The 12,091-nt window shown below is 58.4% G+C and overlaps 1 protein-coding gene across 1 annotated transcript in view; it reads right to left on the reverse strand.

Annotated features, from left to right (window-relative positions):
* Positions 1-385: 385 nt before the first annotated feature.
* FER1L5 (fer-1 like family member 5) overlaps positions 386-12,091 on the reverse strand; it is a 45,539-nt gene continuing 33,833 nt past the window's right edge. The window contains 25 exon segments of the mRNA XM_060116979.1: positions 386-613; positions 723-870; positions 1,158-1,267; positions 1,456-1,649; positions 1,725-1,824; positions 2,057-2,198; positions 2,365-2,460; positions 2,720-2,805; positions 4,177-4,291; positions 4,293-4,314; positions 4,534-4,641; positions 4,644-4,681; positions 4,883-5,053; positions 5,454-5,545; positions 5,786-5,947; positions 6,432-6,551; positions 6,875-6,979; positions 7,116-7,166; positions 7,950-7,975; positions 8,128-8,290; positions 8,371-8,516; positions 9,563-9,653; positions 9,968-10,144; positions 10,922-11,036; positions 11,314-11,479. Of these exon segments, the coding sequence (XP_059972962.1) occupies positions 386-613; positions 723-870; positions 1,158-1,267; positions 1,456-1,649; positions 1,725-1,824; positions 2,057-2,198; positions 2,365-2,460; positions 2,720-2,805; positions 4,177-4,291; positions 4,293-4,314; positions 4,534-4,641; positions 4,644-4,681; positions 4,883-5,053; positions 5,454-5,545; positions 5,786-5,947; positions 6,432-6,551; positions 6,875-6,979; positions 7,116-7,166; positions 7,950-7,975; positions 8,128-8,290; positions 8,371-8,516; positions 9,563-9,653; positions 9,968-10,144; positions 10,922-11,036; positions 11,314-11,479 (2,972 nt within the window).

A 12,091-nucleotide genomic window follows, 5' to 3' on the forward strand; every position in this document is an offset into this window, starting at 1 on the left:
TTACCCCGCATGAGCCACCCTTCCTCACAGGTGCCCTTCCTTGCCTTCTGTTTTCCTGTGACGTCAGGGCCTCTTAGAGTGGAAGAGTCCCTGGAGACTCGAGGAGGTGCATAAGGGTGACATCATTCCCCATCCTTGTGAGTCTCGTCTGAGAGCCTGGCGTTCTCAGCCTTTCATGGTGTTGTGAACCCCCCCCAAATTACAGGGTGGCTCCGTTACAAAAGTTGTTTATTTCAGTGGAAAATTACAACTCTGCCCTTCTTGTTGGAAGGGGTCTGAACAGAATGGTCGGAATATCCCTAGACCCCGGAAACAAGGAACTGGTAGGAAGCCCAAGGGTAGTGCTGTGGATGGGCAGGAGAAAAGCCCGGCAGACACGGGGGAATTAGTCTGGTGGGGCTGGAAGTTCTGGGAAAATAGCTCGCAGGTGCTTTATGTGTCCCTGGAGGAGTTTCAGCTTATGGCCTGTTGCAGATTTCAGGTTCTGACAGGGAATGGGGAGGTTGGAAGAGTTGGCGTTGCTGGTATTTAGTGAATTGATGATATTGGCGTATATTTGAACGGGAGCATTCAGCCGAAGTTCAGGCTTGACCCAGCTCATGGCCAAATAGTTCTAGAGAGAATAGGTAACAGTTAGCCTGAAGTAGCAACCTGAGGGCTCTCTCTTGGGTCATCCCGAGAGCAGCTGTGCCTTTTCCCCTGTCTCCAGGGTTGTCACTCACTGGAGCTGAATAGATAAAGTTGAACAGTAGAAGCCCCATAAGCAGTATGATTGAGATGGCTATGATCTTGAAGCGGTAGCGTTTCCAGAAAACATGGATGAACCTTGCAATGGGTGACCGGAGCCACGTGAGCAAGGTATGGGTGCGTCTGTGCAGGAGCAGAGATGGCAGAGTGGAGGGCAGAGGGAAACTTCAGGTCAGGTAACCCAGAGCAAAGGTCTTTCATTTTAAAAAAGCAACTGCTGCTTCAGCCCTCCCCCCTCCCCAGCTGTTCTCCCCGATTGAGCCGGAGTGGGGAGGTGGGGGGGATAATTATCCCTCTTTACTTGTCAGCCTCCTTCCCCGGTCACCACCCCCATACAGACTGCTAGGCCCAGCAGCTCAGCTTTGTGAACGAGGAAGAGACTTGGTGCCTTTGCCCTGCAGGACCCTTACAGGGGAGGATGGAGTGTAGGGTATTGGTTGGGTTCCGACTGGCCTCTTCCTGCTGCCTTGATTAAGGCTTCCTTCTCTGTCAGAATCTCCAGGGTCATCTTCATTTTACCCTAGAAACACCATGGGTGGTGGGAGCTGAGCTCAGATGGCAGGAGCAAGGATAGTTTTAAAGGCCTCTTCCCAGGGTCCAGAGAGGGAAAGGGATTTAGCTCAGGCCCCCAGAGTCTGTCAGAGCCAAGTTATGCAGCACAGTAGTCAGCCCTGTTCCTAGGTGATAGGCACCTTCCCCAGCTCCTACCGACAAGCACCATTTGCCACCATCGAGGGCCTGGCAAGGCCACCAGCCGCTTACAGTCTTCATCTTAAAGAGGGAGCAGTGCTTGTACTGGAGGAAGTGAGGCCTCTTGGGGTCAGCATCCATCATCCTGATGGAGCATAGCTTGGCGTGCCGGGCCGGGAGGGGCATGTCAGACAAATCCAGCTCCAGGACCCCTGAGCCCAGAGAAAGGCCATCAGCAAAAAGGAGCTCCCTGTCCTGTGGTCACGGGCCCTGTGCCAGGGTCTCACCTAGGAAGTCATCCGCGGAGATGATGTTATTGTCCCAGATCTGGATGATGAGCCGGGCTGGGAACTTCATCACCGTGGGGTCCAGGCTCCATATGTAGTCCTGGAGGATGGCAGGAGAGTGTATTTCCGGCCTGTCTCCTCTGAGAGTTCCTATGGCCACTTAGCCACCCATCACCCAGCAGTGATGGACCATTGAGGAGGAGGAAAAAGTCGGGGAGGGGGCGGGGGGAGTGGGGAGTGGTTCCACCCAAGGCCACATTCCAAGTGTCTTGGTGCAGCTCGCAGGCTCTGAGGGGAGGGGGAGGAGTGCATCCCGCTCCTGGGCCTGTTACCTTCTGACTCAAGACGCACGCTTGCTCTGCTGCCAGGTAGTCCAAGGTGAAGATGAACCGCCAGTTGAAGATGCCCTCCCCCGTCAGGGAGTGGTAGTGGACATCTGTCTTCTGCATGTCCTTCTCCAGCCCGAATAACCACCTGGGGCCAAAGTCCACTCACCTGGGGTTCACTTGGATCGTCCCCACCCCTAGCTGGAGCCCTGGGAGGAGGGCTGCCCAGTAGACGCCAGGCATGGGTGGAAATGGAGAGACAGAACTGGGCGAGTCTGAGGGCACTCTGACGGAGCCCCGCTCCTCTCCCTCACCCTTTGACATAGATGTCGCTCATCTTCTCGGTACTTAAACTGTTTTCCTTCAGGTCCACGTGGGCAGTTTTCCAGATAATGCAGCGCAGCTCATACCTGTAGCCACTGTTCTCTGAGGCTTTGCTGAGGAATAGCTCCCCAGCTGCAGCCTCGGTGAGGGAAGAGGCCTGGGAGGCTGCCCTCTGTGCCCACCCAAGTCATGCTGCGTTTGGGGGACCACAGGGAAAGGAGGCTCCGCAGATTCCCAACAGAGGAAAAGAATCACCGTGACTCAGTGTTGGAGCCCACTGGTGCTCCGCACGCTGGGAAGGCCACACTGAGTGGTGCAGTTGCTCTGGAGATGGGTGTCACTCACCTAGGCTTTCTGGGCCTAATGTTGAATGGGGGGCCAGGAGGCCCAAGCTGCTTGGGGAAGATGTCCACCCACATTTGCACCTTTCCCTAGAGTGGAGGTGGATTAGCTGGCTGGGGTTGGCCAGCCCCCAATCTCAGCATCCTGGTCGGGGTGGGGCGCCCTGTCTCAGCTTCTAGGTCTGCTGAGGCTGTGTTTCCAACACCGAGTGGTGGGGTATCGAGGCATCTGGGAGGTGGGATGGACTTCAGACCGGAAGTCAGCACACCACCCATCAGCTTCCACTTGTTTCTTTTTTTGGCTGGGAGAATAGTGCAGTAAGGCTGGGAGCATACGACGGCTACGAGGCTGATGGCTGTGGCGCACGGATGTCATGTGTAACTGGGGTCTGGAGGGTTGATGCCATTTAATAGGCCCTGCTGGACAGCCTCTCTGGATGGGGCTCCAGAATGGGATTGGGGCTGCAGTTATTAGCCACCTTAGTGGCCCTGAGTAAGAGTAAACTAGGTGATCTCCAGGTCATTTTATGTTGTGGAACCACATCCTAAGGATGTCAAGCTGTCCACAAAGCACAGAGGTCTAGGAAAGAAGGGTTGAAGCTGGTAAGAAAAGGGGAGACAGAGAGTTAAGAGGGTAGAACTACCAACAGTGGAAGATAGATCCCTTCAAACCATGTGACCGAGTTTTATTCTTCTGAAATTGGCCCCATTTAATGAGAAAACAGGTTTAATGAGGATGGTTTTAAAAAGTGCTCCGTAGAGGGCTTCCCTGGTGGCGCAGTGGTTGAGAGTCCGCCTGCCGATGCAGGGGACACGGGTTCGTGCCCCGATCCCGGAAGATCCCACATGCCGCGGAGCGGCTGGGCCCGCGAGCCATGGCCGCGGAGCCTGTGCTCCGCAACGGGAGAGGCCACAGCAGTGAGAGGCCCGCGTACAGAAAAAAAAAAAAAAAAAAAAGTGCTCCGTAGAGAACTTTGTATCTAGAATGTGCTATCAGCTTGAGAGGTGTGGAGAAGGAGGTGAGCCGTTCTGGTGGCTGGAGGGTAGGGGATAATTGGGGTGCCTGTGGGGATTTTTAGTCCTCCCGTTGGGGGTTCCTTGCTGCGGAGAAAACACAGCCTGCACTGAACAGCCGAGCCGGGGCTGTGATGCCTGCACTCTGACCCCAGGCGCTGCCTCCGTACCTCCCTCAGGAGAGACTAATGCAGTGCTGGCACTGGCGGGGAAGGCCCCGAAACACTTCCACAGCTGACACGGGGCCTCGGTTTCTCGTCGGTGACTTTCCCAGCTCTGAACGTCTCCATTCTAAGAGACACCGCTGCGACTTCCTGCTTATTAACATGCGCAGAACGTGCCTGTCTTCTTTTCATGTACACCTGTGGGTGCCCAGCCTCTCCCTCCCCTCTTGTCCTGGATGGGTGGGCTTCCCCACCTCCTGATCCAGCCCCTCCAGTCTCATACCTGGTCGATGCCCGGCTGGCCGTTGCTGTACAGTGTGCGGGTCTCCACGTGCTCAGGTACCAGTCCCTGGGTGTGCAGGAGGTACAGCGCAAGGCGTTCTTTCTTAGATCCCAAAATGAGCAGTAGGGGGCTTGAGCTCTAGATTGGAGGGGGATGGAAGGAGGGGATCACGAGGTCATTAGCCTTCCCGTCTCCCACGTAGGCCCCTTCTCCACCCTCAGCCTGGGCAATGGACTGGGTTATCCGTTACAGGAGAGAAGGGAGGCGGGGTGCCCTCTGGCAGCTCCTCCATCCTGTAGCCCCACTTGTCGCAGAGGCCCAGCTCTGTGCTTTCTGGCGGTGTGCTGTGCTTCTCACCAAAGCTTTGCAGTCTGAATTTTTTCCCATTGTAAAACACAGAGTCATCCTCAGGGCTGAACAGAGGCGGAGGCAGTCCTTTCTGCTTGGCGTGGTGTTCAAGAGCAGGCTTGGGGGCATGTGATCCCGCCACCTGAAGGGCCCTGACCTGTGGGGAAAGGGTGGGGAGATCTGGGTACTGGAGAAGCCTCTGCTTCGAGCTGCAGGCTGACCAGTGCTGGGAGCAGGGGTGCAGACGGGTACGGGCCCTGGTTCCCCAGCCTGGGATGCAGGCATCTTCGAGGGGAGCCATGGGCCTACTCTTCCACCCACCCCGTGCTCCCTTGCTCTGGTTCAGGTCCACGCTTACTGGCAGTAGGATTTGGAGAGCCCACAACGAGCTCCAAAGCTGGACAGGAGTCGGTTTTCAAGGTCGATGACTGTAGTTCCAATCTTATCATCGGGTGAAAATAGGTCAAAGTCATACAGCTGGATCTCTAGGTCCTTCTCCAGGGGGATGGTGCAGCTCATTTCAAACATCCTTGGGTGAGGGTGTTGGAGACACAGAGACCGAGGACCATGTTATCTACACAGCTCCCTCTCCAGCATCCCAACCACACGTGTCCGTGCTCTAGCCCCCGTTTGGCCCTGGTGAATTTGGAGAGCGGAGCCTGGGATGGCTCTTGTCCGCCAATAGCCATCCCTCAGTCGTGGCTGGGAGCAACTTTTGACAGGCCTGGGGGGTGGGACTCTGAGCTCCCTTCCCAGGCAAAGTGTTTGAGGGGGGAGGGGAGAGCTGGGCTGCCCATCGATGCATCATCCGTCTGCTGGACACTGTGCTAGGAACGTGGAGGCTAGAAAGGAATGTGAGAGTTCTCTGCCTCCTGGAACTGCTTCCGGCACAGCGGGGATGTGGGACTGGGTGCGTTGGGGCATCTCGCACGCCAAAGATGGGGTTCAGAGTGTTGGGCTGGTACTTGTCCCGCTCGCCAAGCTTTGTCTCTCCCAGTTTCAGGATCATGTAAGGGTCACACTGGGGTTCAGACAGACGTGAGATAAGGACAGGAAATGGAGAGTCAGCCCAGGTTGGTCAGGGAGGGTGGGAGTGGGGCAGAAAGGAGCCCCTTGTACCAGACGGGGCCTGTGGGAAGCTGGCAGTCTGGGTGTCAGCCTGAGGGAGCTCTGGGATGCTGGGGTGTAGGGTGAGGGGAGGGGGTGCCCGGGCTGGGGGGGCTGGGGAAGATGAGTGCTGCGGTTCAGGGCTGCTCGTTACCAGGCCATTGGTGTCTTGGGGCTGCCGGTTGACTGCTCGCACCACGTACACCCGCACCAAGCACTGCTGAGGAAAGTCCTCTTTCTTAGGCCAAGGCAGGAACTGGCGAGGGGGCTTGGGGGCTTCTGGATTCTCAGGAAAAAGGTAGACCCAGAATTGGCCCTGTGTGTGTGTTGGGGAGGGAAGGTATTGGCCTCTGGCCTGGCTCAGTAGAGCCCTCCAGGAGGTGCCCCTGGTCCAAGGTCAGGAGAGTGGGTTGTGTTGAGGATGGCAGGGACGCAGCCCGTGAGGACGGGTAGGGGCACGTGCCACAGAGATGCTCTGCGGGGACCGCGGTGGTGTTTTCCGCTGAAGGGAGGTCTTGTTCCACCCCCACCCATCCCTCGGGGTCTGCACTTGTTTTTGAAGGCTCTCGGGCCTCCGAGAGCAACACAGGCCCGAGCTGGGACTGAGAAGCCCTCGCCCTTCCTGCGTTGGGCCTGAGTCCCTGCAGGGGTCAGCCTCTGCCCCCCACTCCCAAGACAGTCAAGCCCTCCATGCCCCATCCTCATGCCGAGCGTATAGAACCAGCGCTCCTATCAGAGTCTTCCCTGGACAGAAGGGGCACGAGGTGACAGGTGCAGCTAGGCAGGGCTGGGACACGCACCTTGAACTCCCCTACCACAGGGCTGTCCAGCTTGGGCCATTCTTGGTAGAGTTTGAAGGTCTGGCAGAAGTCCTGCAGGCCTTGGAAGGCTGGCACGGCCTCCAGCTCGCAGTCATATACCTGTGGGAGGGCGTGTGGGACCCGGCTGTTGGGGGGAGCTGGCCAGGGCTTGAGGGGACCATTCCTAGGATCAGGGGGTTGAGGGGCCACCCAGGTCTCGCCCCAGAGAATCTGCCCCGGGGTCAGCAGAGCTGCTGCTGGTGGGCAGCCCTGGTTCCTGAAAGGGTGTGGCCTGTGGCGGCGTGACCAGGAGTCTTGTGAAAAGACGAGGAAGCCACCCCCCGACTTGGTGGTTCCCCAAGGACTCGGGGCTGGGTTTGTTGGCCTCTCCCCGCAGATTTTCTCCATCCTTCATCAGTCTCCCCTCGTAGGGGCCTGCAAACCTTCAGGGTGTGATACTCTTTGTACTTGTACTTTAGGTACTGGGGAGCATCTCCTGTGGCCCAGAACAGCTTGCTCCACCAGTCCACTTCCTGATCGTATTCATCCTGGCAGTGAGGAGGAGGGGCATTTTGGCCCTCGGGGAGAAGGCACAGTGGCCTTCCTCTGCCCGGAGTCCTGCTGCGCCACCTCCCTGAGCTGCCTGGACTTGTTCCTTATCCCCCGGGGCTGAGCCTACATCACCTCAGCTTTGCTGGACTTGAGCCAGAACTTTTCATAAAGGTAACCTAGGAGCTGAAAAATGATTGTGGGTGAGCAAGGCAAGGCCTGGCCGCCCAGTCCGCCCACCGCCCCTGACTTCCGAGATCAGAAGGGGTTCGAGGCCACGGCTTCCTTCCCTGGCTCCCTTGCCATTCACAGAGGCTTTTTAATTCAGGGATCCTCAGACATAGGACTGGGGCTGAGAAGGAGGGTCAGGTTAGTGCTTGGTTCTCATTGCCCCCGGCTCCACACTTAACTCTGGAAGGGCTCAGACGTTCAGAGCCTCAAGCCCCACCCTAGGCCTCCTGAAGCTGAACCTGCTTCTGCTCAAGCTGCCAAAGGATTCCTGTGCATTCGAGGTTGACAGGTGCTGCTCTAGAGCAGCAGTTCTGAACTTCGGAAACACTGGAATCACCTGGGGCGGGGGTGGGGCGTAGGTGGTTTGGGCTTGAATAAAATAATTGCTGCTTCTGGTTCCTACTCCCAGCAACTGGTCAGAAGCCATTTTTTTGGGGGGTGGGCGGGCTGTGCAGTACGTGGGGTCTTAGCTCCCCGGCCAGGGATCGAACCCATCCCCCCTGCAGTGGAAGCGCGGAGTCTTAACTACTGGGCCGCCAGGGAAGTCCCTCAGGATTTTAAAAAGTCTCGGGCATCTCTGATGTGCAGTCCAGGTTGAGATCACTGCTTTCGAGCTCTCGTGAACAAGCAGGCCTCACGCTGGGGGCGTGGATATCGGAACCCTGTTTAATCTGTACCCTCCTCAGGCACAAGGGCTGTTTCCTCTAAATGGCACGGGGCCTCCAGCCCTTTACTCACCTCCTGGTACTTCTTCACGGACAGCACTGTGTGGAGAAAGCGCAGTCATGAGTCTCAGGAGAAGGGAGAAGTGGGGGTGGGGAGGGCCACCAACCCGGCAGGACAGCCCGGGCCTTGGCCAGTCCCAGTGCCAGCTTGTTGGTGAGGTCTGGGGAGGGGCAAGGAGAAAGGGCCGTACTTGGAGGCCGTGGGGGCATGTAGTCCTCAGCCCAGGGGTCACAGAAGTAGGGCTGTAGGGAGTCAGCGTTGGCCTGACCCACCACGGTCTCCTGGCCGAAGTCCTGGTTGTCCACCACCTTTAGCACCAGGGGCAGCGCGAAGGCCTCATCCGTAGGCACGTACTGCAGCCGCAAGGAGAGGCCAGAGCGTGAGGCTTCCCACGAGCCGGGGCTGCCCCAGCCCTGGCCCAACGCCTTCTCACCAGCGTGAGGAAGAGGGCTGACTGGGTGAAGTTGGGATTGGTCTGGAAGTCCCTGATGGGCTCTGTCTGCACGAACTCTTCCCAGCATTCCACCAGGAGCTGGGGCGAACGCACCCGCTTCATGTTCTGAAGGCTCCAGACCAGCATCCGCCAGAACAGAGAGGGAGGGTGGGGAAAGGGGCAGGCGGCCCCTCTGATGGGGTCCTGGCCTGGGAGCAGTGGGGCCCCAGGGGGCCTGCAGGGCCAGGGCATGAGGCTGGGTGAAGGCAGAGTCTGAAGGCTCAGCCAGGCCTCCTGTCCTGTGAGGGATGAGTCCTCCAGGCCTGGACGCTGTTGTTGCTCCTCCACGAGGGAGGTGCCCATTAGGTATTGCCCTTCCTCCCCTGCTGCCCGTCTGGCCTCTAATCATCTCTCTCAGGGCTGACTTCCCGCTGCCGGCTGCCTCCCAGGCCCGCAGCAGCTGGAGTGCCCCAGGGTTCTTGGGCACCTCGGTGCCGTCCAGCTCGTGGCTGACCTGGATCCCACAGGACTCCACGGCCAGTCAGCGAGCCAGCACCCTGGGATCTCACCCTCATCAGACAAACACTGGGTACCCCAGGAGCTGTCCACACCCTACTCATTGGGCCGCCTCAGGGCCAGAGTGGAAACCAACCAGGTGGTCTGATCTTGGCTCCAGTGCCGGGAGGACCTGACCATCTTCCGGTCTTTGCCAGGTTTGTGGCAGGGCACGTAGGTTCTGACCTGGGGGCCTCCATGCTACTTTCAGAAGAGGTTTCAGAGAAACATCCTGGCATTTGGAGTCGGGCAGGGCTGGGCCTAAACTCTGGCGCTGCCACTGAGCCCGTGTGTCACTGTGCGTGGATGTGTTGCTTCTCAGAGCCTGAATTTCCGTCTCGAAGGTCGTCCCTACTTTTTGCACAGGGCCCTCATGAGGCTTACATCTGGTAGGTAATGAATGCTAAAGCCCTTACGACCCACTGCAGAGGTTTGCATTAAAATACTTCTAAATGTTCTATCAGAACTTCATTTCTCTCCTGTCTCCCTCCATCTCTCACATGGTATCTTCTCGGGGTCCAAGCTTTGGAGCAGGTAGGCAGGAGGACCAAGAGGGTCAGCAGAGAGCGCACCGTGGTGCTCGACTGCTCTGGGGGTGGCTTGCGCTCTGCCCACCCGCCCTGCTCCACGTTGCATCACCTCAGTAGCCATTTCCTTAGCTTGGGCTGGATGCTCTTGGGCAGGATGTAGATCCCATTCTTCCAGGGAACACTTAAGATTGGCAGCTGCTGTCTGAGACTCTGAAGGGATGATGTGGGAGAGCAGGGAGCCTGAGGCCCTGTTGGGCTGGTCCTACTGTCCCCCCCACTCATGCAAGCAGGACCCTAAGAGGCTCAACTGTGGCAGCCCCGGAGCCCTATGGGCAGAGGCTGGCAGGGGAGTTAGGGAGAGGTTGGGCAGGCTGGCACCTCCCAGCCCAGTGTTCTTGTTCCTGGGCCCCAGGACTTTGCTGAGGGGCTGCGGTTGGGGGCCGCTGGCTGTGGAAACGTGGCAGGGGAGTGGGGCAGGGTGAGCACACTGAGCACCACACTCCCAGCTGGGCCCTCTCTCCCGGCACCTCAGTCTCGAGGATCAGCTCACAGGACGCCAAGATCTCGCCCTCTTCCTCCTCCAACCCTTTTACAAGGGGGTGCCACCTCATAGGGGGCAGGATCCGGTTTTGGACATCCAGCCAGACCACCGGTGACCACATGCTCCGTCCCCACAAGCTCTCATTGCCCTGGAGGGAAGGGGAAGTTCACAAAACATGGAGGCCAGGCTGGCAGGGGTCTGGCTCCTCCTGGGATTCTGACAACTCTAGGATCAATGCGATGTGCCCTGCGAATCAGGTCCCGCTGGAGCACTTTCTGAATATACTCCTCTAAAATAAAAGCTCCTGGGCTTCCCTGGTGGCGCAGTGGTTGAGAGTCCACCTGCTGATGCAGGGGACACGGGTTCGTGCCCCGGTCCAGGAAGATCCCACATGCCACGGAGCAGCTGGGCCCGTGAGCCATGGCCGCTGAGCCTGCGCGTCTGGAGCCTGTGCTCCGCAACGGGAAAGACCACAAAGTGAGAAGCCGTGTACAGAAAAAAAAAAAAAAAAAAAAAAAAAAAAGATCGGAATTCCCCTGTGGTCCAGTGGTTAGGGCTCCGTGCTTCCATGGCTGGAGGCCCAGGTTCGATCCCTGGTTGGGGAAATAAGATCCCGCATGCCGTACGGTGCAGCCAGAAAAAACGAAACAAAATTCAAAGTTCAGTTCCTTACTGAATTCTGGGTAAAAGCGCCACCTTCGGAAGGGGGAAGGAAAGGTGCCCACTCTGTCGTTCTTCCAGTCCCATTTAGGGGACCTCTCCCCACCACCTTGGGATACAAACCCCATCAGCGCTCACCCAAGGTCACACCAGGGAGCAGGGCTCAGATGGCAATGCCTGATCCAGTGCTCTTTCCACTCAGACACCCCAGCTTCCAAGGTGCCCCCCTGGTTGAATCGCTTGCCCCCCCGCACCCCCTGCTCACCGCATCTGTGTTGGGGATGGCGGCAGGCACCCACGCCCCCGTGGCGTCCCGGTGCTAGTTCTCGTACACCTCCTCCAGCACCTGGCTCTTGTTGATGTCTGTGTCCAGGAGGAGCCTGGGGGCAGTGAGACCCCAAGTTCCCAGCGTATCTCCCTGAGCTAACAGGCCCCTGGGGTCCTCCTCTGTTGGCTGAGCGCTGCCGTACCTGGCAGCCCCACCTGCTCTGGGCAAGGCTGGGCAGCGGGGCCTGGCATGCAGGGTAGGGTGGTGGGCAGGTCCCCCTGTCCTATGCACCCCAGCCCCCGGGACCAGGCTGCAGTGGCTGTGTGCCCGCCTCTCTGGGCTGCCTGTCCAGGGGCACACAGGCTCCGGGTCCCGCATCCCAGCCTTACCTCCGCTGAGGTTCCCCTGTCCATGGCCCCTGCCAGTGCCATCCATGGGGCTCCTTGAAATTCTCCTTGGGGAGGGCCTTGTGCCCCATGACGTCCGAGAAGCTGGGGCAGTGCTGCAGCCACTCCTGTCCCCACTGGTCCTTATGCTTGGCCTGGTTCTCGTACGGGGGGAGGGGAGTCCATCAGTGCCTGCTGCCACCCCCAGCATACCCAGCACCGGCCCTAGGCCCCCCACTCTGGGCTGGAGGCACCTCCCAGAAATGTGGTAGTCAGGCAGAGGGCCATGTGGCACCTGCCCAGGGGCAGGAGCTGCGTTGTCGCTTATAACGGGACGGCACTGCCCCTGCCGTCAATCAGCACAGACAGCTGCCACTCATCAAGTGCTCACTGTGGCTGGGCCCATGCCAAGGGCATTACATGAACTATCCCCTTTCAGCTGCACACTCCCATTTCACAGGTGAGGAGACTGAGGCTCAAAGGTCACCTCTACCCCAGGCGGCTCAGCTCTCGAGGAGTGGAGGGGGGTGGATGCCTGTGTTAGAGCCTGGTGGTGCCTGCGACGTGACCTGTCCGCCCTGTGTCACTGCTGACCCTGGGGAACCTGGTCCTGCTCCACCACTGCCCCGTCTTTGCTGCCTCTGGACCTTTCTTCCACATTCCCCTTCTGGGCACACACTCATCCTAAATCCCTCTCTGTCTCAGCACCTCCAAGTTCTACAGTCTATCCACAACATGCAACTTAGGAACCATGAAAACGTTTTGACAAAGTAAGTTAAAA

This window comes from Mesoplodon densirostris, chromosome 14 (genome assembly GCF_025265405.1).
Source record: "Mesoplodon densirostris isolate mMesDen1 chromosome 14, mMesDen1 primary haplotype, whole genome shotgun sequence".
NCBI lineage: Eukaryota > Metazoa > Chordata > Mammalia > Artiodactyla > Ziphiidae > Mesoplodon > Mesoplodon densirostris.